The 27231-nt window shown below is 40.3% G+C and overlaps 1 protein-coding gene across 2 annotated transcripts in view; it reads left to right on the forward strand.

Annotated features, from left to right (window-relative positions):
• The window catches only part of LOC141917748 (SWI/SNF-related matrix-associated actin-dependent regulator of chromatin subfamily A member 2), a 225979-nt gene that overhangs the window by 51341 nt on the left and 147407 nt on the right, over nucleotides 1-27231 (forward strand). Inside the window, exons 7-14 of one of the 2 annotated variants that reach the window (XM_074811167.1) lie at nucleotides 15174-15300; nucleotides 16495-16668; nucleotides 16910-17083; nucleotides 18913-19083; nucleotides 20424-20477; nucleotides 24247-24377; nucleotides 24580-24640; nucleotides 27070-27170. In XM_074811167.1, the coding sequence (XP_074667268.1) occupies nucleotides 15174-15300; nucleotides 16495-16668; nucleotides 16910-17083; nucleotides 18913-19083; nucleotides 20424-20477; nucleotides 24247-24377; nucleotides 24580-24640; nucleotides 27070-27170 (993 nt within the window). Of the gene's footprint in view, nucleotides 1-15173; nucleotides 15301-16494; nucleotides 16669-16909; nucleotides 17084-18912; nucleotides 19084-20423; nucleotides 20478-24246; nucleotides 24378-24579; nucleotides 24641-27069; nucleotides 27171-27231 lie in introns of those variants that run through there. The other variant, XM_074811165.1, reaches the window with a different exon arrangement.

Raw genomic sequence — 27231 nt, forward strand, 5'->3', positions numbered from 1 at the left:
AAAAAGGAAGTACATAGAAGGTGGAGACAGACATGGGCTACCTGAAAGGAATATAGAGACATTGCCCAGGAGTTCAGGGATGAAGTTAGGAAAACCTAAGCTCAGCTCAAGTTGGAACTAGAGAAGGATATGAAGGGCAACAAGAAGGGCTTCTATAGGTACACTGGCAGTAAAAGGAAGGCTAAGGAAAACAGAGGCCCACTGCTCAGTGGGGCAAGGGACCTAGTGCCAAAGGACACAGGAATGACTGATGTACTCAGTGCCTATTTTTGATTCAGTTTTCACTGGTAAGTCTTGTCCTCAGGCCTCACAGGTCCCTGAGCCTAGTGGCAGAGTCTGGGGGAGTGAAGCATTACTCACAGTAGAGGAAGATACAGTTAGATACCACTTAAACCAGTTTGACTGGCTATATGGTCAAGGGGAGACCAGTGGAATTAATTTACTTTGACTTTAGGAAGACTTTGACAAAGTCTCCTATAGTATCCTTATAACTGAAGTGGTAATATATGGACTGGCTAAGTGGACGATAAGGTGGACAGAAAATTGGCTAGATCATTGTGCTCAGAGGGTTGTGATTAGTGGTAAAAAGCCTAACTGGTATGCAGTTGCTAGTGATATCCTTCAGGGATCAATACTGTGTCTGATACTGTTTAACATCTTTAATAAATACCTGGATGATCGAACAGAGCAGTCCCAGCAATTTTTCTGACAATACCAATTTGGAAAGAATGGTCAATACACTTGGAGGCAGGGCTGCTATTCAGAGGGACCTTGACAGGCTGGAGAAATGGACTGACATGATCCTCATGGAGTTTAAAAAAGGCAAGTGTAAAGTCCTGCATCTGTGCTGGAATAAGCAGACTGGAGGCTGACTGACATACATAAAGCATGGGGAACCTAGGAAAATTCAGGAAGGACTAGGAATTTCTTAGGTTTCTGATAGACATTTGTTATGGGTTAACCCCAGTTGGTAGCTAAACAACACACAGCTGCTTGTTCACTCCCACCCCCTGCCAAGTGGGATGGGAGAGAGAATAAGAAGAGCAAAGGAGAAAACTCATGGGTTGAGCTAAAGATAGTTTAATCAGTAAAGGAAAGAGGAAGAAGAAACAAACAAACAACAAAGTTATGCAAAGGCAATCACTCACCACCTCCCACAGGCAGTCCCCGAGCAATGGCTACCTTCCCAAGCCACCCCAATCCTGCATTTATATTGTTGAACATGATGTTATATGCCATGGAATATCCCTTTGGTCAGTTTGCATCAGCTGTCCCAGCTGTGTCTCATCCCAACCTAATTTCTGGGGGACACAGAGTAGGAAAAAGAAAAGGCTTTTACACTGTGCTAACACTGTTCAGCAACAGCCAAAACACTGGTGTGTTAACACCCTTGTTTTAGCCAAAAATTCAAAACAGCACCATATGGGCTGCTATGAAGAAAGATAACTCCATCCCAGCCAGACCCAGTACAATGTTCCATGGCGTACAATCTAATGTTGCCCCCCAGGTGTTCTCTAAGGCTAAGACATTGTGGTGGTCAGGGAATAGAACTCAAGGGCTCCATCCTTATCAGCTGTTCAAAAGAAAAATTAGAACTGCCATTGTTTACAAAGATGTACCTCAAGAAGCAGACAACTGTGGTTTTTGACCTAAATGTTCCAACCCTGACTGGGGTTGGATATATGAATCTATGAATAACATAGATGTCAATATGATGTCTTGTGATGAAACTTCTATTTTTTTAATCCACTTCATTTTTAAACTAAAGCTTTTTTATGTATGATGTGCTAGATTAAGTTAAAAAACCCAACTGAGTTCCCTTATGTTAAGTAATGATATTATTTCACAGACTCACAGAATCACAGAATCATTCAGGTTGGAAAAGACCCTTGGGATCATCGAGTCCAACCATCAGCCCTACTCTACAAAGTTCTCCCCTACACCACATCCCCCAACATCACATCCAAACGACCCTTAAACACATCCAGAGATGGTGACTCCACCACCTCCCTGGGCAGCCTATTCCACTCTCTGACCACTGTTTCTGTGAAAAATTTTTTCCTAATGTCCAGTCTGAACCTCCCCTGCTGGAGTTTAAAGCCATTCCCCCTTGTTCTGTCACTAATTACCTGTGAGAAGAGACCAGCACCAACCTCTCTACAATGTCTTTTCAGGTAGTTGTAGAGAGTGATGAGGTCTCCCCTCAGCCTTCTCTTCCTCAAACTGAACGCTCCCAGCTCCCTCAATCACTCCTCACAGGATTTGTTCTCCAGGCCCTTCACCAGCTTTGTTGCCCTCCTCTGCACTCGCTCCAGCACCTCGATATCCCTCTCGTATTGAGGTGCCCAAAACTGGACACAATACTCAAGGTGTGGCCTCACCAGTGCAGAGTACAGGGGGACTATCACCTCCCTACTTCTGCTGGTCACACTATTTCTAATACAAGCCAGGATGCTGTTGGCTTTCTTGGCCACCTGGGCACACTGCCGGCTCATGTTCAGCTGCTTGTCAATTAGAACCCCCAGATCCTTCTCTTCCACACAGCTCTCCAGCCACACCTCCCCAAGCCTGTAGCGATGCATGGGGTTGTTGTGGCCCAAGTGCAGGACCTGGCACTTGGCCTTTGTTTTGCTGATCAGGGATATCAATTAAACTCAGACACCAGAGTGAAAAGAGCAGGCATATTTTACTAGAAATAACTAAATAATATAACAGAATAATACAGAAAACATACAGTAAGAAAAGACAGAATAGTGCACTTAAACAAATAGGAAAATACAGGGTAATGCATCAAATCATTACTAATTGAGAGAGAGAGAGAATAGTGATTAAGAAAGATCCATCACCACTTGCATACGTTACCATCATCCAGATCCGCAGTCGCTGGGGAGCCCCGGTTACAGCGAGGATTTGGAGAGCCTGTCCCTGCAAGTGGGAAATCCTACGCGGTGCGTCCACCCGTAGGTGAGGCTTCCAAAGTCGCTGTGAGCGGGCCCAGCCTTATATACCTAAAAATCAGTAAGCCAGAATAGCTGACACCTTTGTTTTAAGCGGAAATATCTGGTTTTCATCTCACGTTAGGTTCCCCCCAGAGCCTGGCCAGGGTTTAAGGGAGAAGCTAAGGGAGTTTCCCTGCTTATCTAGTTAATTTATGAGCAAGGTCACAAGGCCAGACAACTGTTTCTGTGGCCTTGTTATCTTGCTCACACATAAAGAAATATAAGGATACATTCAGGATAGACATGTTTTATGCTGTTTAAACTACATCTTCTATGCATATTTCACTAATGACTACATAAGGAGTTAGCAGTTTCAGTTCAGGGCCTGTTGCTCAGGCTTCAGTATTCCCACCTTTTACATCAGAACAGTTGGTTTGCTATAACTTAGTATAATACCTAATAGCACAATGGTTATCAGTTATAAAATGTACAGGATTCATCTATAGGTCAACTCTGGCTTGGGCTTATTGTCCAAGCCTTAGCACTTCATTCGGTCCTTTGACCTATAGGTGAATCATGGCTCTCAAACCATCTCTATGGTTAGTGACATTAGTTTTCGTTCATCAGTTGATGATGTTTTGTCAGGCGTGTCCCGATCCAATATCAGGGAGGGTTCTTAAATGATCTTAGTAGTGATCTTAAGACACAAACGAGGTTAGATACCATGCAACCTTGTAAACTCTATTTCCTGTAACAAGCAATAATAGCAATAGGACAGAGGAAAGAAGAAAGAAAAAGTCAGAATACCTAAGCAAGCAAACAGAAGAGATGCAACAAAATCAGTTACCACCACGAATCCAGTGATGTCCTGTTGGTTCAGTCTCTCCTGAAATCTCAGCTCTGAGCCCTGAGAGAGGAGTACGCAGTCTTTTTATTGTCCAAGTCCCCACAATTTCTCCAAAGAGTCCGCCCATTTCCACGGAGCTCATTGTCATACGTGCCGCCCCGTGTTCCTCCAGGTGCGCATGTCCAGGTGTTCACAGTGGTCGTGCTGGAGGAGGGGTGTCGGCCTGTGGCGTCTACAGCTTCCGCACGCCTTCCTCACCCTGATTTCTTCTCCACCTGGCTCGTGCGCCAGCGCAGCTTGGCAGACACTGCCAAGGATGTTGTTGTTCTGGCTTCAGGCAGATATGGTGGTTTCTTTGGGGACAATTCATCTCCTTCAGAGCGTGCTCCTTCATGGCGACAGGCTGTTGAGGCCAGGTAGTGGTAGTGGTGTGGCAGCAATGTCGAGGCAATACAGTCTCTCACACTGCCCCATGGCTTGACATTGCTGTCCTCGTGGTGGTGCGAAGGATAGAGATATAAAGAGAGAGAGAAAGAAAGGACAGAAATAGCATGCAACATGACAACTAACGATATTTCTGACTAACATATAACTAATAACATCTTTAACAGATATATAAATTTTCTGTTAATAAACATGTAACTAACAATATATTTAACAAATATGAATATCTTCAGTTAACAAGCATATAGCTAACAACATCTCTAACAAACATGTCATGCTTAAAATTAACTAACTCTACAAAACCAAAACATTCTATAAACCGATTTTAAGGTTGCGAGGAATCAGTAGAAGAACACAATGGCAGTTTACATGATTGACATTCACAGGGACAAAAAAGATGTATTATAAGAACAAATAAGAAAATTATTATCAAGGCTCAGGCTATAAAGTGAATTGAAATTATTACTAACATATTATCCATTATTTCTCCGTGATTCTGGTAATATATCACTGAGTGTTTGTGGCTCTGGTAGTCCACGCAGTCTGTTGCCCTGCTCTGACGAAGTTGGGGTCAGCATACACAGCAGGAAAATCTCTTTCCACGCCCCTTTATCCTAAAGCACATGTGTCATCTGGGCCTAGAAACTTCTATCCCAGATTTAAACAAAGGTAAATGAGCAATAACACTACAAATAACAAATAAAACAATATTAACACTGACAATGGTTAACAACATCCTAACCAAACATATAATAAAGGTAACAGTAACAATAACAATGTCAATTAACAATATTTTAACCAAACATATTTAATCAAAATGTGTCCTAGGTTGGGACTAAGGATGTGCTCCCGGTCCTTGGGGACTGGGGGGAGAAGGTGGTTGTCTGCATGAACAAGTACAATTACAGGATGTTTTACATGGACACTTATAAGACCAACACATACATATCACAAGGGAAAATATTCTGGTTGTTGTTGTCAATTGTGGAGCTGAAGATGGTCTGGCTCGCTGGAGCTGGGGTCTGCCTTTGCAGCAGGAAAATGAATTTCCATGCTCCCAGCCCAGAGTGCATGTGTGGTTTAGGTCTTGGTATTTCCATCTTGCCTTCATGGGCCCAGTAATGACCTTTTAAAGCCCAGGCCCCATTAGCAAAGGGACCTTCCCCTGATTTGGTGTCTGTTGTTTGCTCATAATACTGGTAACTGACTTAAATCCACAAATTCATTTTCCTCCCATTCTTGGTTAACACTTAGGAAGCCGGTGCTTCCCCCAGAACCAAGGGAGAGGGGAACAGTCACCCAAAGCAATTTTTGCAATGATAGACAATACATCTTAGAAATATTAATAAGACAATGAACATCAACACTATACAAAAATTTAAATTCACATAAGGATCCCCCGTCGTGACTCAGGATATCTTTCTCCGGGGGGTTTACCTGCAAGAAAAAGGAAAGAAAAGCTTCTCAGTTCATTTTGAGAACCGGAAGTGGGTTATAATTAGAAAGATGGGATAATCCACATTGTATTAATTTCGTGCTCCTTTCCATGAGCATCTTTGCTTTCCAGGTATACTTGTTTATTTGGGTATCCAATACCAATAGTACTGCTCCCACCATGGGGAATTTGACTAAGACAGGTTGTCCTGTAAAATAGGATGGATTTCTGGTGTGGTCAGGGCCATGTGGGGCTGGCTTGATGCCCACAATGCCACTGAATTCCCAGAAACTTCACTGTCTCAGACGGTCCTTGGATTTTTGCAGAGTTAATTTCCCAACCCTTCTGTTTCATATGATCTACTGCTAATTCAAGAACTTGTTGTATTTCCTCCTCATCATTTCCTTGAATCAAAATACCATCTATATAGTGGTTTAACTGTGTGTGAGGAGGCAGCTGTATTTTATCTAAGTGTTCAGCTACAATTCTATAACAGATAGTGGGGCTCTGCAGCCACCCTTGAGAAAGCAAATGCTTTTCTGCAATTGGGATAGTAAAAATAAAAAATAAAAATGCACTAGTTAAATTTATTACAGTGTACCAAGTTCCTGGATGTTTCTGAACTTCTTTTATTAAAGTGACAGTGTCTGGCACAGCTGCTGCAAGCGGTGCAGTATGTTTGTTTAGTTCTCTAAAATCCACTGTCATTCTCTAGGATCCATCACTTTTCTTGACAGGCCACACCAGACTGCCACCTCAAAACTTCTACATCTAATAAATCTCTAATTGTCTGTGATATCTCTTCATGTCCTCCCAGAATTCTATATTGCCTCATTGTAACTAACTTAGTTGCAGCCAGGATCTGCTCAGGAGGCATTTTTTTTCTTTTTTTACTTTGCTGACCGTAACAGGTCTGGTACTAATACAGGGTTTAACTCCAAATTGATACTGACTATCAGAAAGATTTAAAGTTAGTCTTCTTAGAATGTCTATATTGATTTTATATTCAGGAATGGGGACAATCATGACTGAATATAATAATTTTGGGAGGTTTCCTGTTTTCATTTCCATTTGTGTTTGTACAGTTTTAATTTATTTTTCTCCCAAACCTGTAATAATTACAGGTTGTCTTTTAGATTTCCTGGGATTCCCATATATTAAGGAGGCCTCTGCTCCATCCTCAATTAGGGTATTTACAGTTTGTGGGAACTGGTTGTTCTAGATAAAAAACAAACAAACAACAACAAAAGAAAAAAAATAAAAAAAACCAAACCAAAACTTTAAGTTCTACATGGGGCCATCGGTCCTTCTGCACTCACTGCCCTGGAGCTTGGCCATTAATTCATATGTGCTGATTATAATATTGATTCCCCTCCCTTGCCTCCTGCAAAGGGTACAAGTCAGAAAACGCTGCCCAATCCTCTTTCACCCCCGGAACCAGTGATCCGCTCACGGGGGGCCCTCCGTGGGCAGATGGAGGGTCCCGTTGAGGTTCGAGAAGGGGTGCCATAGGCTGAGTTGTCCCTGGATTCTTAGTTTTAGCACTCTGCACTCTCTTGCTAGGTTTATTCAGCCCTCTGTGTATATATTCGCCACGGCTCGTTAGTTGGAACACCATAAATTTTTTCATGAGACATGCTGTCTTTTAACAAAGCCGTAAACATTTCCTTACGAGAAATCCTGTTTTCACTGCCTTTAGGGCTGTCTCGAGTATCTCGATTCCCTGCACTCCCTTGGGGGCTCCACTCTTCAAGGTCACGTAACTGTTGCACTTTTTCTATTACTTCATCGAGGGGATCCCCCATTTCATTAATGCAAAGGGGCATAATTACATTTTTATATGCCAGTGGAACGGTTTGAATCACTCTGTTTCTCATAGTGACCGACAAAGGATGCCACATCATAAAGTCAGCGTCTCCTACAAAAATAGCTGCTTTCATCCCTTCCTCTTTCATTCGCTGTATACAATCTCGCAAAGCAAACCACTGACGGTCAGATGCCAGCCAATCATTCTCTGTAGGATATTTGGTATTACATCCCAGAGCAGCCAGTGTTAACAAATTAATATCCTGAGTGTTGTTTTGAAATGCATCCTGCACAAAAGCATTTGAACTTAAAATCAAAAACTTTTTAGAATCTCCTGCGTCTAGGGTTACCCCTGCCACTCCCTGATCCTGCATTTGCACCATCCAAGAGAGCAAGGATTCCCCCGGTCTCTGCTTAAATCTTTCAATTATATCATTTACTTGATACTGTGTATAATCCTCTATCATATCCTTCCTCACAGCTTGCCCAATATTAGGATCTCTACCAGGATCCCACTGCACACTCGCTTCTGCAATCACTGCATGCACTTTCTTACACTTTCTCCTTTTCCTATACTCATATTGTGCTACTCGCACCGCAGCTTTCTCCGCCACTGTCTGATAAGTGTCCAGCTTATCAGCAAACAACTTATTCTGGCATTGCAACATCACTATTTGACTCTGCAAATCACATATCTGTCGCTCCATCTGGGAGCGCTCTAACAACAGCCTCTCTTTACTCTGGTGTTGTTTTCTACATGCAGTTAACAAAATCCACCCTCGTTTACTTGAATTTGTAGTTTCTTTTCCTTTTTCAATAGGTACCTTTTCATACAATTTAAAACATCCAATGGTTACTTTAAATAATGGCATTTTTGTCGGATCCCACTTCTGACACCAATTTATGTTTTGCTGATCAGGGATATCAATTAAACTCAGACACCAGAGTGAAAAGAGCAGGCGTATTTACTAGAAATAACTAAATAATATAACAGAATAATACAGAAAACATACAGTAAGAAAAGACAGAATAGTGCACTTAAACAAATAGGAAAATACAGGGTAATGCATCAAATCATTACTACTTGAGAGAGAGAGAGAATAGTGATTAAGAAAGATCCCTCACCACTTGCATACGTTACCATCATCCAGATCCGCAGTCGCTGGGGAGCCCCGGTTACAGCGAGGATTTGGAGAGCCTGTCCCGGCAAGTGGGAAATCCTACGCGGTGCGTCCACCCGTAGGTGAGGCTTCCAAAGTCGCTGTGAGCGGGCCCAGCCTTATATACCTAAAAATCAGTAAGCCAGAATAGCTGGCACCTTTGTTTTAAGCGGAAATATCTGGTTTTCATCTCACGTTAGGTTCCCCCCAGAGCCTGGCCAGGGCTTAAGGGAGAAGCTAAGGGAGTTTCCCTGCTTATCTAGTTAATTTATGAGCAAGGTCACAAGGCCAGACAACTGTTTCTGTGGCCTTGTTATCTTGCTCACACATAAAGAAATATAAGGATACATTCAGGATAGACATGTTTTATGCTGTTTAAACTACATCTTCTATGCATATTTCACTAATGACTACATAAGGAGTTAGCAGTTTCAGTTCAGGGCCTGTTGCTCAGGCTTCAGTATTCCCACCTTTTACATCAGAACAGTTGGTTTGCTATAACTTAGTATAATACCTAATAGCACAATGGTTATCAGTTATAAAATGTACAGGATTCATCTATAGGTCAACTCTGGCTTGGGCTTATTGTCCAAGCCTTAGCACTTCAGCCTTGTTGAAACTCATCCCATTAATGTTGGCCCACCGATCCAACCTATCCAAGTCTCTCTGTAGTGCCTCCCTATCCTCATGGAGATCGACACTCCCACTTAACTTGGTGTCATCTGTGAACTTACTGATGATACACTCTATGTCCTTATCAAGATCATCAATAAAGATGTTGAACAGAAAAGGTCCCAACACCGAGCCCTGAGGAACACCACTTGTGACTGGCTGCCAGCTGGATTTCACTCCATCGACCACCACTCTCTGGGACCGTCCATCCAGCCAGTGCTTGACCCAGCAGACCGTTCGCTCATCCAGGCCACGGGCAGCCAGTTTTTCTATGAGAATCCTATGGGGAACTGTGTCGAATGCTTTTTGAAAATCCAGGTAGATAATATCCACAGCCTTTCCCTCATCCGATAGTCGGGTCATTTTGTCATAGAAGGAGATCAGGTTTGTCAGGCAGGACCTGCCTTTCATAAACCCATGCTGACTAGGCCTGATGCCCTGGTTGTCCATTATATGACTTTTAATGGCACTTGAGATGACCTGCTCCATGACCTTCCCTGGCACCGAGGTCAGACTGACAGGTCTATAGTTTCCTGGATCGTCCTTTCTGCCTCTCTTGTAGATGGGTGTTACATTTGCTACCCTCCAGTCCAATGGGACCTCCCCAGTTAGCCATGATTTCAGGTAAATCATGGAAAGCGGCTTGGCGAGCACATCTGCCAACTCATTCTGCTTCCCCTCCCCATCTCCTAGCTCATGAGGCTGGATGTCCAGGGAACAGCTGGTTTCACTGCTAAGGACTGAAGCAAAGTAGGCGTTAGGCACCTCAGCCTTTTCCTCATCCTTTGTTACTATTTTTCCCTCTGCATCCAGTAAAGGAGGGAGATTTTCCCTAATCCTCCTTTTGTTGTTAATGAATTTATAGAAACATTTTTTATTATCTTTAACAGCTGTAGCCAGGTTGAGCTCTAGCTGCGCTTTGGCTCTCCTAATGCTCTCCCTGCATAGCTTTACTACATCTTTCATTGCATAATGACATATTTATCATCAGAACTCTACCTCAGAGAGTAGGGAAAGACAGCATAATATTTGATTCTTGAAACATCTTCATTAAGGAAGGGTAGCAAATATGTAATTATTTTTTTTAATTTGTTTTGCAAGACTACTGAAGCTTTGCATTAGAAAACTTTAGTACCCCCAAACCAGATTGCAGGGTACCACAATTAAAAAAGCATCATGTTCTTCTGGTGTGATTTGACAGTACAGCTAAAGCAGTCTAATTGTTAACTGTTGCCAAAAGAGGTAGTCCTGTCTCCTGTTTTTCCCTCTCCCTCCTGCTGACCCTTCCCACTGTCTCCCCATTGGCACTTCTCTAATGGTGATCCAGTTCAGGGAGCAAAACTGGCAGAAAGATAACTATACAAAATAGTGAATAGTGTTCTGCCCTATACACTTCACTGTTGAGTCACATGACCACAAAGGACAGTTGAAAGCAAGGAAGAAGTGTATGGGCCAGAAGGAAAACAAGGGAGGAAACATAGTCCTTTTGGGCAGCAAATCACCATTAGATGGGAACCTGAGTCATCATCACTTCTTATTTTGGTAAAGATCCTATTGCCATTATATTTCTGTGGAATTTAAGAATCCCTGTTTAATGGCTTCTTTGAAATAATAAAAATTTTAATTGCTTAACTGGGTCACTGACTGATAGAAAATCTAAGGTATTCCAAGAAATCATAGATGTTATATGTTGTTTTAAAATTGCTGTCCCATCTCTGATGGGATACACCCATGAGTGCTGAGGGAGCAGGATGATGTCATTCAAGGCCACTCCCAATAATCTTTGAACAATCAAGGTGATTGGGACAGCTGCCTGAGGACTGGAGGAAAGCAAATGTCACCCCTATCTTCAAGAAGGGCAAGAAAGAGGACACAGGGAACTACAGGCCAGTAAGCCTCACCTTGATCCCTGGGAAGGTGATGGAGCAGCAAATCCTGGGAACCATTTCCAGGCACATTAAGGACAAGAAAATCATCAGGAGTATGGATTCACCAAGGGGAAGTTATACTTGACCAACTTGATAACTTTCTATGATGAAATGACTGGCTTCGTAGATGTTTTGCTGATTAAGGATACCAGTTAAACTCAGACACCAGAGTGAAAAGAGTAGGTATATTTTACTGGTGATAACTAAAGAATGTAACAGAGTAATACAGAAAACATGCAGTAAGAAAAGGCAGAATAATGCACCTAAAGCAACAAATAGGAAAATACAGGGTAATGCATCAAATCATTACTACATGGGAGAGACAATAGTGATTAAGAGAGATACCTCACCACTTGCATACGTTACCATCATCCAGATCTGCAGTCGCTGGAGAGCCCCGGTTACAGCGAGGATTTGGAGAGACTTTCCCGGCAAGTGGGATGTAGCGGCCAAAATAACGAGTCAGAGTGTTCTTTTTTCTTTCTGCAGGGCAGGGGCCATTTTTTTTCTTTTCTTTTCTTTTCTTCTTACAATAGTACATACTTATGCTCTGGTTAAAGCTCTTACTTCATAATTAGCAAATCAGCAATTAGACAGCTCTCAACCTTTTCTCCTATCAGCATAAGACCACTCTCACACGCGCTGTGCAGACCAATCACCTTCTCGTTCACGCGCTGTTCACGCAGCGGTAACTTCTCACAGTTCAGTACTTTTCCACAGTTCAGTGTTGCAGCTGCCCGTTGTTTTTCCCTGCCACCTTGGCACAACTCGGCAGTTTCTTATCTTTCTCCCAAGGCCTGTTTCTCATCAAAGCCTGGCTGCTTCTCAGGGGCTGCGCAGAGCTGACAGGCTGATGTCGACTCGCCTCTCTCCCACAGTGGGAACGTCCACCCGTAGGTGAGGCATCCAAAGTTGCTGCAAGTGGGTCCAGCCTTATATACCAGAGATCGACAAGCCAGAATAGCTGGCACCTTTGTTTTGAGCGGAAAATTTCTGGTTTCATTCTCCTGTTGGATTCCACCCAAAGCCTGGCCAGGGCTCGGGGGGGGGGGAGGGGGGAACCAAGGGAGTTTCTAACAAGGCCAAACACTTGGGTTCTCAGCCTTGAACAAGGCTAAACAAGGGAAGTTGGATACATTCTCTCGGCCTTTCATCCTCACAACTGATTATATTCTGTCTAAGCTGCATCTTTCACTAGTGAGCTTACATACTTTGTTAATGATTACATACTAAGTTAGCAGCTTCAGCTTGGGGCCTGTTGTTCAGGCTGCAGTATTTCAATGCTTTAGCACTTTTTACACCAGCATAAGTGGGTTGTTATAACTTAGTACAATACCTACTAGCACAATGGTTATCAGTTATAAAATATACAGGATTCATCTATAGGTCAGCTCTGGCTTGGGCCTGTTGTCCAAGCCTTAGCACTTCAGTAGATGAGGGGAAAGCAGTGGATATTGTCTACATAGACATCAGGAAGGCTTTTAACACTGTCTCCCATAAGATCCTCATAGACAAGCTAATGAAGAATGGGCTGGACGAGCAGACAATGAGGTGGACTGAAAAGTGACTGAATGGCCAGGCCCAGAGAGTGGTGATCAGTGGCACGATGTTTAGTTGGAAGTTAGTAAATCACAGTGTACCCCAGGGGTAAATACTGGGTCCAATCCTTTTTAACACCTTCATTAATGACTTGTACAGTGGGGCAGAGTTTTCAGATGACCCAAAACTGTGAGGAGTGTCTGATACACCAGAGAGTTGTGCTGCCATACAGAGGGACCTGGATAGGCAGGAGAAATGGGCAGAGAGGAATCTCATGCAGTTCAACAAGAGGAGAGGAGGAACGACCCTATGCACCACTACACACTGGGGGCCACCCAGCTGGAAAGCAGCTCTGCAGAGAAGTACCTGGGGGTACTGTTGGACAACAAGCTGACCATGAGCCACCAATGCAGTCTCGTGGCAAAGAAGGCCAACAGCATCCTGGGCTGCATTAGGAAGAACAATGCCAGCAGGTCAAAGGAGGAGATCCTTCCTCTCTATTCAGCACTGGTGAGGCTGCATCTTGAGTACTCTATCCAGTTCTGGGCTCCCCAGAAGAAAAATATGGACTTACTGGAGCAATTCCAGCAAAGGGACACAAAGATCATAGAATAGAATCATAGAATCATAGAATAGTTTGGGTTGGAAGGGACCTTTAAACGTCATCTACTCCAACCCCCCCTGCAATGAGCAGGGACATCTTCAACTAGATGAGGTTGCTCAGAGCCCCGTCCAACCTGACCTTGAATGTTTCCAGGGATGGGGAATCTACCACCTCTCTTTGAGAAAACCTAGAATGCTGGAGAAAACCTCAGATAGAAAAAATGGAATAATATATTAAATAATTTTTCTTTGTTAGTACCTAGGAACACTCAAAATACATTATTCTCGAGTTTTGGGTAGGAGTACTGTTACAGAATGAGTACTTGTCTGCAGCATTAAAAAAGAATGATAATTTCCTTTTCAGATTACACATTGCTCAGTATGCATGTAGTTATTGTGAAATAGTAATATTTTGATCTGTTAGCAAGTTATTTATCAGGATTTATAAATTATATGGGTATGCTAATAATGGATTTCTTATGTTCTGCTATAGTGGATAGGAGATAAGTAACTTTAACTGTGATCTTCTCTGTAGAAATGAGTAGGTTCCGTCATTTAGTCCTTATAATCAGACTACCCACAGAAGAGTGTGTGTATGCATGTGTAGACATGAACTTATGTTCAGACACAAGCTTGCTCTGTGATCTGCCTTCCAGCTGTGCATCTGGAACACAGTGTATGAGAGCACCTGTGGCACTGTGCTACTGCTGTAGTGTGGTGTGGGGAAAGGGCAGTGGAAGTACAAGGAAAGGATTATTTTAATGTGCAGGGAAATAACACTAGGAGATGTTTTCTTTCTGCCCACAGGCTAGTGCTGAAATCCTCATCACAGGATAACATGTAATATGCACCAGACACATCTTCCTCATGTCTTCTGATGTTTATACATTAGGAGAGTGAAAAATGGACATGTGATGTAGAGATTAGATATATTCCTGTGCTTTGGAGGATTTTAATTGGGGGTGTGTGTGTTTTTTAAAAAAAGTGTGTAGGAAATAGAGGGTGTGTGAGGAAGAGCTCTTATTTCTGATTCATTTGAACTGAAATGCAACTTTTGGACCACTTTAAAATGTCGTGGTCTGTTATTTTGCTGCCTTGGCCAAATTTAGAGTTTGCAAATAAATATTTACTTGTAAATAAAAAAACTTATAAAGATTATATAAATGTTAGCTCTGTGTTCTTGATTTTGAATGTGAAAAATAGAACCAAGTACATTTTTTCTGGCTTGTGTATTATTGTCAGTCCCTTCTGAATTTGTAAATGAATTAAGAATTCCATGAAGAAAGTGTGAAATAGAATCCAGTTTGTAGTCCAATAGCTATGTAAGTGCTATAATTTTATTGAAATTGTGACAACTTTAAATTGTCACAATAAAACAAGCATTTAGAATTATGAGTATTAATATGACTATGTCATGCAAGAAAATTCCATTGGCATATGGTAACTATTCTGACACATGTGTTAAAGGCATAAAATAGTACCCACCAAATAGATCTACAGACAGAATGCTAGGAAGCATGAGTAATATAAAATTTCCAAGTTGCTATGCACACATATAATTTCTGTCCGAATTAAAAGAGGGGAAGAGGGGCAAAGGAGGGGTTTCATTATTTGGCAATTTATTCTGTAAATGGAAAATTAAACCTTATTCTTCTCCATCTATACAAACGCCTGTTAGTTGAGGAACAGGTAGTAAAAGTCAACTAAGTATCCGAGGTAAATTGCCAAATTTTACTATATACTGTTGATAACTACTGACAGATTTTTCCCAGTATCTTTTCCAATCCTATATTTATTTAGGCTTCAGGCTCGAATTGCTCACAGAATCCAAGAACTGGAAAACTTGCCTGGCTCTTTGCCTCCTGATCTGCGAACTAAAGCTACAGTGGAGTTGAAGGCACTTAGATTACTGAATTTCCAGCGCCAGGTAATGCCTTTTGCTGCAGGGAAATTCTTGTAGTGTTCAGAGTCAAATGTGATGTTGTGGCATGTGTCAGATTTTACAGAAGCATTGACCTTAAACAGGAGATTTTGTACAAGAGCACACTTGACTGATAAGAAGAATTTCACAGAAATGTTTAACTTAGTATTTATTTTGTTTTATTACCAAATATGTACATGTGTTCTCTCTCCCTCCTGTTCCATCCTCCAGTATAAATTGTAATCCTAGAATTGTGGTAGTTTTTCATTAAAATAATGGCAGTGGCACAGAGACACAAGAGAAGGACAGGCTGCAAGCTCATTTTCAACACAAATCATAATAGATATATATACTTGTTATGGGTTTTAATGGTGAGAGTTGAATGCTCTTATTTTTGTGTTGCATTTCTCTGTAATCTTCCCACTGTGACTCACAAACTGTGAAAATTAAGCCTAACAAAAGTACATATAAGATACAAGTTAGATCTTGAATATATGTAACAGCATCTGAATTTCAGAAAGGGAGTCACAATGCCAGACTATTCTGGGCCCCTTGTCATTGGCTTGCCTGGTTGACCTGGAAGCAGCAGAGATGTGATTTATCAGGCCAAGAAAAAATAGTTGCTGGAAGAAGTCTATTTGTACAATGTTATCTACATCTTCCTTCCCACTGCCCTTACAATTCCTTTATAGTGAATCTTTGTCAGAGGTTAGTTGAAAAGTGGCAGGCTTTCCATGCTTTCATTGCTGGGACTGTGGCTGTATTATTCCAAGCCTTCCCAATTTCCTACTCCCTATTCTGGTTCCCATGCAACTGACAATGAGAACAGTTGTCACCTATGTTCAGCACCAATTCTAGAAAAGCATGTAATATCTGTTCTTTCATGCTTTACTTGAGTGGTGTAGCATCTTGACTGGTGCCTTTCATACAATCAGGACAGTCGTTTTCAGTAGGTAGAAAGGAAAAAAGTGATGTGCCTACGTTGTTTGACTCTTTCTGTCATCCTACAGAGATTTATTTAGGGAGACAGACCTTTCTGCTACAACTGAGGAGTTGCAGAACTGTAATGGAAAGGTGAAAGGAAGATGGGAGATCTCCTGCACCACTAAAATTTTACTTCACTGTATTACTAATTAAAGTTGTTCTTGTGTGTGTGAAAAATGGTTTTCTTTCAAACTGTTTCTTTTTTCTCACCGGTAGCTAAGACAAGAGGTAGTAGCCTGCATGCGTCGTGACACAACACTAGAGACAGCACTAAACTCCAAAGCCTACAAGAGAAGCAAGCGCCAGACTCTGAGGGAGGCCCGTATGACAGAAAAGCTTGAGAAACAGCAGAAGATAGAACAAGAGAGGAAACGTAGACAAAAACACCAGGTATTTTAACTCCTATTAACTGTTCTCCCAGACATGGAAATGCCATTCAGTTGATTGTTGCATCTTGTTATGATCTGCCAGTCATCATCATTTTATATTTTATTCACCTCTGGAGACTGAGACACAAGAAAACAAGTTTATGCAATAAGCAAGCATAAAACTCTAAAATTACAACTCTTGTATTCCTGATCTCAAATCTTGTGCTATCAAATCTCAGAATTAACTTGTTTTCTTTCTCTAGGAATATCTGAGCAGCATATTGCAGCATGCTAAAGATTTTAAAGAATACCACCGGTCAGTATCTGGGAAAATACAAAAAATTTCAAAAGCTGTGTCAACTTGGCATGCCAACACTGAACGTGAGCAGAAAAAGGAAACTGAGAGAATTGAGAAAGAAAGAATGAGAAGACTAATGGTAAGGAATGGGGGAAGGGGTATGACAAGTTTGGCTAAAATTGCATACAGTGTGATGTACACCCTCAGGTGCTTATGTATGCTCTTTTCAGAATAAAATCTTTTTAATTCAAAAAGTTTTAAAAGTATAAACCTAAAACTACTGCAGAAGAGTCCCTTGTATTTCTAATGATGGTAGTGATTTTGATAGTGTTCACTTTGAGCTATGGTTACTTTTTTCTTAAGATTTCTGATAATATATGTGGTGGTTTAGGCCCTGCCGGGACCCGAGACCACGTTGCCAGTGCCCCTCCCCCACCCTCCCACCGGACAGGGCAGGGAGTGAAATACAAACCCCGGAGTTGAGATAAGGAGAGGTTTAATACAACAGTGCAACAGCAACAAAACGAACAACAACCATAACAATAGCAGTAATAACAATGAACAGAGCAAGAAATGTACCGATACAGCAGTGAGAGAGGCGACCGCACACCAAAGGGCGACTACCAATCTTCCCGCTCTTGGGCGCCTGGACGTGATGTCAGCATGGTATTGAATAACCCGGCTAGAGCTTCCTCCCCACTGCTGGGGAAACTTAGCCCTATCCTAGCTGAACCAGGACAATATATAATTGTCTTTTCTACAAGCTTAAAAACTTGTCCTTCATGCATATCACAGCCACTTCTGTATAACATTACTTCAGCCACTTCTGTATAACATTACTTAATCTCTTTGTCATATGTCAACATTTTTACAACATTGCAGAGATATTCAAGATATTTACTATACAAGTACTGTGTATTCTTTCTAGCTATTATAGTTTTGAAGACTACTTATGATTAACTTTTTATGGTATTACTCAGAAACTTTGTATTTGCACACATACATATTTAATAGCAGTAAATATATGCATTTTTTTTCCTGGGAACTAATGGCAGTCAGCTATAGTTCCTCTTGCTGCTGTTATTTCTTATTCTCTCCCTTCTTTGCACCTGAACAATACCAGTTGCACCTTTTTTAAAAACAGGATATAATGGTTTTGTATATAACCATGTCTCTTCAGAATGCTGTGGAATTGATCAGTGGACTACTTACATTTCAGGAGTTAAAATATCTCTGTCTTAGAACTTAAAATGTAGACAGAGTAGTTTTTATGTACAAGTGTGTTAGCAACCAGAGTTAGACTAATTTTCTTCTGAAAAACGTCTACCAGACACTGAGTAACTCTAATACTTTTTTTTTGAATTGTTGAAACCTACAAGACAGTAGGTGACTGTGAAAATATAGATTCTCAGTCAGCAATTGAATGACACAATGTAACAACATAGAAGTTGCCCTAACAACATACTTATGCAGTGCTTTAGGTATATGGGAGTTGCTGAACTGACTCAGAGATGTGGCTGATCTGGTCTGATATCCTGTTTCTAACAGTGGCCAGCCTCAGGTTCTCCACAGGAAGATTGAAACAACACCAGAGTAGATAGATGATGCATAATCTATCCTAAGGAAAATTTCTTGGTAACACCTGACAGATTATTACTTATACTGGGTAAAGGACCAAATAAGAGTTAGGCATCTGGCTCCCATTATCTTTCTATGAGAGTGGGGGATAACTGTATTTCATGCTTTTGAAAAATCTTCTCTGTAGGAGTTTTATCAGTTCCCTCAGTTTCCTAGCATTGTAATTTGTCTGATGTGCTGTTGTATAATTTTTTCCATTCTTGGTCCTGTTGTAGAATGCCCCCCCTGCAAGGGTAGGAGATATTTAAGGTAACACATCATCATTGAGACTGCAATTGTAGGTTCCTCTTAGGAACATGTCTCTCATGGATGATTGTCCTGTATTGCTAGGCTGAAGATGAAGAAGGCTACCGTAAGTTGATTGACCAAAAGAAAGATAGACGCCTAGCCTACTTATTGCAGCAGACAGATGAGTATGTGGCTAATCTGACCAATCTGGTATGGGAGCACAAACAGGCACAAGCAGCCAAAGAGAAGGAAAAGAGGAAGAGAAGAAAGAAGGCAAGTAGCTAAAACTAACATTTTCATCCCACTTCCCCCTCAAACACCATTTTAACATTGGTAAATGCAGTGATCTCCAGTTGTCTTACAGAAATTGGAGTGTCTGAAATCTGCATTGCCAAATTCTTAACATTGAATGAATTCATATTTCTCTGAAGTCTGTTGTAGGAAATGCTGTATTTTTGCCATGTTAACATTATTCCAAAGATGGAAAGAAGAAGATGGTATTAGAAACCTGTGGGTTGTAAACATTTAAATTACTGATAAACTTCCTGTAGGCAAAAATGGGCCAACTGTGTAAATTAGGAAGAAGTTATGAGAGTCCAAACTAGAGTATATTAGAAAAGGTGAGTATTGTATCATATAGAACTGCTTATTTAGACATCTAGATTCTAAACTCAGTTCCATATGTGGTTTGTAGGGCCATTAGAAATAGCCAAAGAAAGAGAACTTCAATAGGTGTATTTTGTATAAATGGGTATTCTACAAGTAGTATTGTTTATTGTCTACATTGTAACCATTTAATTTAAGCCTTTTGAAAATCCACTTTGTATGTTATTAAATATTTCTATCACTGTCAGAGAGGCTAGTTGGTAACTGAGCAAATTTATGGAAAAAAAAAAAAGTGATAATTAAGTAATACTTTGTCATTTTTGTGCCCCCTAAATTCCTTTCCTGTCTCAGAGGATGAGTAAAGTGGCCTTAATAATCCATTTCCATCTCTAGTTTTCATTGTGTGAATGATCTTACTATCAGCTATAAGAAAAAGAGTCTCAGAAGTTTCATGTGCTTGTATATAAACAGACTGCTGTAGCTAATATTCCTGACAATTTAACTTTGTATAGTTTGGACACCAAAAATATATACCATTTGAAATGTTAATATATGCATTGCTTAAAAGCAGTGCTCTACATGTAGTAATAAATGCCAATACATAATAAAAGAGGAATTTTAAAATGACTGACATAATAAATATTCCTTATTCCCCTCTATCCATCTCCAAGACAGCTGTACATTTTGTTAAGATTATATATAAGTATATATATATAAAGACGTAGATTCTCCTGGACCAGAAATCCAGTAGGCTAGCCATGTACCAAGCACAGATTTACCAAGGCAACGAAGAGGGTTGTAGATTTCCCATTAATACTAAGTGCTGTGAGTGTAGTAGTACCTGTGTATATATCCCCCCTACATCCATCAATATCTTTATTTGCATTCATCCCAGGCTATGAAAATGCAAAGTGAAAAACTGTTCATACTCTAGAATGCTTTCATCATATAAAATGTTTTTATGCTCACAGCTTGACTATAACAGATTTGCCTCTTATTTGTTGTAGAAGGCAGAAGAAAATGCAGAAGGAATGGGATCTAGTCTTGGTCCTGATGGAGAGGTATGAATTTTACAAGCCTTTTTAGTTTGTGGGGTTGGTTGATTTGTTTAATTTTCCCAGAAATTGTTATAACTTATAGTAATGGTAAAAGATTAAAGTTTATGCCAGACATTTGACCTCTTCATTCAGTTAGTACTCTGTAGAGCTTTTGCATGTGACTAAGAGACACGTATACACTCAGAGAGAGTGCTAAAAATGAAACTGATTTGGGGAAATTAGTTCAAAAGTTGCTTACACAGTTGGAAACTCTAAGGTCGAGGTTATCAAGTGTGCATGCTAAGGTCCCCACAAGACACACAGAGATCACAATATTCATCAATTCAGTCTTATTTGAAAGAAAATACAGTAATGTGAATGTACAAGCATACATATTTTAGACTAGACTAGACTAGACTAGACTAGACTAGAATTGAATAGAATAGAATAGTTCAGTTGGAATGGACCTACAAAGATCATCCAGTACAACTGCCTGACTACTTCAGGGCGGACCAAGTTAAAGCATGTTATCAAGGGCATTGTCCAAATGCCTCTTAAACATTTACAGGCATGAGGCATCGTCCACCTCTCTGGGAAGTCTGCTCCAGTGTTTGACCACCCTCTCGGTAAATAAATGTTTCCTAATGATCTATCCAGATCCCTCTGCAAGGCCTCTCGTCCCTCAAAAGAATCAACAGCACCTCCCAGTTTGGTATCGTCAGCAAACTTGCTAATGGTGCATTCAACTCCTGCATCCAGATCATTGATAAAAATATTGAACAGAACCGGCCCTAGAATTGAGCCCTGAGGAACACTGCTGGTGACCAGTCGCCGGCCAGATGTAACCCCATTCACTACAACCCTTTGAGCCCTGCCATTCAGCAGGTTCTTCACCCAGCGCACCTTGTACCTGCTCATCTCACAGTTGGACAACTTGTCCAGAAGGATGCTGTGAGGGACAGCACCAAAAGCCTTACTAAAATCCAGAAAAACTACATCCACCACCTTCCCTTCATCCACTAGGCGAGTGACCTTATTGTAGAAGGATATTAAATTAGCTAAACAGGACTTTCCCTTTGTGAACCCATGTTGGCTGTGCCTGATGATTGCATTGTCCCTTAGATGCCTTTCAATAGCACCCAGTATGATCTTCTCCATAATTTTTCCAGGTACTGAGGTTAGACTAACAGGTCTGTAGTTTCCTGGGTCTTCCCTCATGCCCTTCTTGTAAATTGGAATAACACTGTCTAGCTTCCAGTCAGCAGGGACCTCCCCAGGCTCCCAAGACCTTTGGTAGATGATGGAGAGGGGTCCTGCTTTAACATCATCTAACTCCTTCAGTACTCTGTTTTCTTCCTTAAAAATCTTTTCTACTATGAACAAAGAATCATATCTTCAATTTGTCCTTTGTTAATATAGCAGCTCTCAGTTTCATCAAAGAGAGGCTATATCCCCAGGAATTCCTCTGACAAAAGCCCCCCCCCCCCCCCCCCCGAGTCTGGAAGATTATCCAATTACAGTGTAAAGCAACTTAAAGCAAGGATGACTGACTAAAGACAGAAGTCTGAGAGCATCCAGAAAAGAGAAAGAAAGACTATGAGAGAGTGTGTGTGAGAGACAGAGCTTCAGTTTCTCATATGAGTAAAGTGAGGAGAATTATACCTGTCCTTAAGTTTTGTGGAGCGTGGAGTCAAAGTGTCTGATTTTGGGTTTGGACCTGCTTTCTTTCTTTCCTTTCTTCTTTTCTTCTACTCTTCTACTCTCTCTCTGTTGCTATGTGCAGATCCCATATTTATATGAAAACCTTATATGATTCTTATGGAGTCTTGTTAGATTTACATGCGTTAACAAAAAGGACCTCTTAAATGCTCTGTTTGGGGCAGCACAGTCAGAGAATAAAAGATGGCTGTTAATCCTGGTCTGAGTCATGGCAGTGGTATATGGCTTCTCCTGCTGGGAAGAAAAGAGAGGTTCTAGAGAGGCATTACCTTGGAAATCCCACCCAGAGCAACATCATCAAGAGCTACCAGCTCTTCCCAGCTCTCTCTATGTACTGGGAGTTGTCCAAAGAAGGAGACTGTACTGTCATGTGTGGAAGGAGAATTGCATGATCATGCATTCTCGTCTCATGCCCATCATAGGTATTGCTATCTCTGAGCTGGCACAGGAAAGGGTCCAATTGATTCAGAAGCTGTTGATATTGACTGCTAATCAGGCTCATGTACTCCTCTCCATTGCTCACAGCTCCTGCCTGACTCGCCCTTAGTCATGGCTGGACAAACCTTACTGTTTAATCCTTGCAGCTTCAGATCTGACCTTCTGCTTCAGCCAGCATGACTGTCGGTCAGTGGATTGCCTGGGCACAAGCTGGGAGCTCTGTGTACATAGGACTGAAGGATATACCATTGCTATAGCTTTTTTTATAACCAGGATATACCATTGCTATAGCTTTTTTTATAACCAGGAGAAAACTAATCTGGATTAACATTGGTGCTAACTTGTTTCTCTTCAAAGAGCTGAAGTCTACAACAAAGGTACATTGAATCTATCAATGAGTATGCTGAAAGATCCTTTTCAGCTTTGGCAGACACTGAAATGTTTTTCTTGAGATAAAAATCAGTGTATAGTATATTATTTATTTTTCAAAATGCACTTGTAAGAACAACAAGTTATATCATCTCATTACTAGAAAATGCACTGTTGACATTGCACATCAATTCCCTTTCTGGCATAGGGTAAAATATACTGTCACAAAGGGTTCTCAAGATACCTGAAGGTACTTTGTCCCTCAGAAGCAACTGAAAATGAAAAGTTTACCCATGTTCTTTGAACAGTTAGTTCTCTTTTTCTTTTTTTTTTTTTTCAGTAGAATTGGAGGACATATGCTTCCTCATTAAGAGCTATACTGTTATGCCCTTTTTTACTCATTTGTGTGTAAACACAACTTGAAAATTCTACTTATTACTTAGTCTTATCTACACATGAAAGTAATATCTTTGCTGGTGTAGTTAAAAAAGTAAGTACAGCCACATCCTTTAATGTATATACAATTCCACCAGGAAAATGTACATATACTGCTGTAACATAATCATTTATAGAAGGGGGAGTAAGTTTTATACTCACTGTAAGTCATCTTTTTACTTGTTCAAATTTTTTTTCCAGTTTTGTGTTTATATATTTTGGGAAAGGGTTCTTTACTGTGCTAATTATTATTAAAAAGAAGATATTTAGCCAAAATAGTTTGTAAAATATAAAATCTGTGGTTTGAGCAGGCCAAAGAAGTAGCAGAGACATAATTTTGTTCTGTTTTTCTCTTGTTAGAGCACCAGAGTAAGTGAAAGAATCAGAAGAGTGAATCTTTAACTAGTCCTTTGCATTAAAAGTTAATTAAAATCTTATAGCTCCATTTCTTCATCCATAAAGAAAGAAAAAGGCTGAAAGCTCAATGTTTTTTCTCCTTACAGATCTCCATCAGTATAAGCAGCAAGAGTGAAAGGACTGTAAGCATAATATACTTTCTCTCTTATTTCAGAGAGGTCAAGTTACTTCTGTTCCACACTGCTCTCATTCATTTACTTGGAATACTGTGATGCATGTGTGGTTATTAAATGTAGAGATATGTTACATACAGAAATACTGTGACTTAGTGTTGACTTGGTAGCAGTATGGGAAGCCGAGGCTTCAGTAACACATTAACTTATTCAGAGTCATAACTTTGCAGTTGCTGCTATTCATTAACTGTGGCAAACACAGGAAGACCAGTTATCTTATAAAATTTCATCTGAATCTTTAGCCCATAGATGAAAGCAGTCAGACGAGTGACCTTCCAGTCAAAGTGACTCACACTGAAACAGGCAAAGTTCTTCTTGGGCCAGAAGCACCAAAAGCAAGTCAGCTAGATGCTTGGTTGGAAATGAACCCCGGGTAAGTAGCTAGCAAACCAATGGGCTATTTTTATTATTGGGGAGGGTGTCAACTGTATTGTTATTTTTGATGAAACTGTATTTTTTATCTATTCTACTGGCCTTTTAATTTATTACTTGTAAGTTGAGTAGGAAATGTATTGAATCTATTCCATTCCTCCCTTTGTATTTCTAATTCATATTCTTTTGTCTTCTTTGTACAGCTATGAAGTTGCTCCCAGGTCAGACAGTGAAGATGAAAGTGGTTCTGAATATGAGGAGGAGGTAGGTATGGATTTCTTCAAATTTCATTTTTAGTAGTACAGTAGAACAAAACCCACATTATTTTCCTGTATGTTCCTTTTTTCATAGGCTTGAAGAAAAGCGATAGTGTCTAATTGTTTTAAGCATAATACAAACAGCAAAATACATCCTTTTTGCAGTGATGCTCATTGCATAGCATGTCTTTTATATATGCTGTAAATGCCTACCTGATCATCTGAATGAGGGGAAAAGAGAACTTGTTTTACTCTCATATCATCAGAGTAAAAATAATGAAATAATCATGTCAGAACAGGCAAGAAGATTCCTATTTTAAAATACACCCCTATAAAGGATGTTTGGTGGCTTTGTGCTTAATGAAGTTAACATCTTCTATCTTCTAGATGCATCTTGTATCTGTTATGTAATACTTCTCTACAGAAAGCAATGCTTTCCTAGTCTTAATATTGAAGTATTGCCTATTGAGAGGATGAGAAAAGACAAAGTTTATTGTTTATGTTGTGATTCTGACTCGGGTGTTCTGAGTCAGTAAATGGCAAAGGTTTATTAGGATCATTTGCTAGAATACACCTTAATTTTTACAGTTGCACATCAGCATTGGAAGCTTTCAGGGTCATTTTGTGGTCTTTTTTTTCTTGGTAATTCTTCAGTAGGGATGAAATAGGGCCATTGTAATAAGAAATAGTGTCATGAATGAAAGTATCTCACACGGTTATGATTTAATAGGAATTTAAGATTTATTAGTGGTGTGAGGTGGATCAAAAGGTTGAATTTTAGCAACACTTAATGATTGACCATTTTAAAGATTAACAAGGTGATTTGGTAAAATATATTATGATTAAAATAGCAACTTAATTACATATTTGAGAATGACAAGATTCACACTAACTTACTACAGGGTATTCTAAATCAAAGTATATATATGTATATATGTATAAGCACAAAACATACACACACACACACATAAACAGCACAGAAATATTTGGATATCCAGTGAAATATATAGACATTCACACTCGTGATGGCAAATGCGTGTAGTTAAACACATAGATAGGTAAAGAGGTGGATGGAAGAGACTAACCTATAGTTAAAATTTCCCTCCTCTCGAGTTTGGAGCAAATACTCACAATGCATCGGTATCTCTCAACGGGCAATAACTGAGAGTTGAGAAGTCTGACTTCACCCTGGCCTTCCGTCAGCTTTGTGGGCAGACGATCTTCAAACTTTGAGAAGTCTGAGCCTGAGAGGCGTCCCAGCTCAGGGGAGATGCTGGTCACAGCCTGCTAAAGGGTCTTGCTTAGGGTCGCTATTTATAGGGTCCAAGATAACTGACTTTTGTCAGGTACTTTTCCGTTTCAGCCCAACTCAGATGATGGAATATTCTGGTACTTTCTACCAGTTGTGCAGGCCCAGAACTTGCTAGATCTTGGAGTTCTAGTATCATCCCCTTTGGGCCACAACCCAAGTACAGATGTACTAGGCTGTCAGGAAGTATTGATGGTTCCTATTATTCTTTAAGTGGTAAGAGAGAGGGACAGAAACCAGGTGGGCTAAGGGAGTGCCTTAATGCTCTGGTCTACTGCCTTTCCCAAGCCATTTGAATTGGAATGCAGTCTGTTTCCAACCAACAGGGGAGGTAGGAATCAGGAGTTAAGGGAGTGCCTTTATGCCCTGGTTCCCTACCTTTCCCTATTCATCTTGGGTTGGCATGTGACCCATGGGGAGGAAATTTGCACTAAGCACCAAGTGGCCCAAGAAAGGGGGGGGTTGTACTACCACACGTAGCTAGGTACATTAATTTGTCTGCTTATATCAACTTTGGTAGATGAAATATAGAGCAATATTTTGCTCTGTTTAGCTGTTAATATTTTAAATTGTTCCACAGCATCCTTTTCTTCAAATGGTTTAAGCATTGTTAGAGAGCTCCGAGTAAAATCAGAAAAAATTACCCATTTGTCATCCATTGCAACTGTAGCTAGAAGGGAAACTATAAATAAAGATAAAAAAAATAATCTGTTTTAAAAAACTAATAAATCAAAAGCTTAAAACAGCATGAATGCAGGAGCTCTTGCCAGTTTTTTAAGCTGTCTTACAGTATTGTTCATCTTGAATACGATACAAACATGCATAAATCAGTCTGCTCTATGAGCAGGACAGGTAAGAGTAAGATTTTTATAAATGAGAACATTGAAGAGGAAAATATTTTTTATTAAAGTATTGTGACTTTCTGTTAGTTAATTTATGTCAATTTTTTGTTTTGTTTTGTTGCAGTATATCAAGATAGCTGTCAGTTGAACTTTTTGGTTCAGGTTCCTGTCAGTATAAAGCATTGTTCAATGAAAACTTAAGAAATATGTGAGTGTTAGCCAAAGTTACGACTGAGTAGCATTGGAGAGTATAACATTTTCCTGTCCTTTTTCCATCTTCTCTAGGATGATGAAGAAGAATCAAGTAGATTAGAAGCAGATGAGAAGATACTTCTGGATCCTAACAGCGAGGAAGTTTCTGAGAAAGATGCTAAACAAATCATTGAGTGAGCTTTGGATTATGCCTTTTTTTTTTCCTTTTTTTCTTTTTCTCCCCCCCTCCTTCCC

Source organism: Strix aluco, chromosome W, assembly GCF_031877795.1.
Source record: "Strix aluco isolate bStrAlu1 chromosome W, bStrAlu1.hap1, whole genome shotgun sequence".
NCBI lineage: Eukaryota > Metazoa > Chordata > Aves > Strigiformes > Strigidae > Strix > Strix aluco.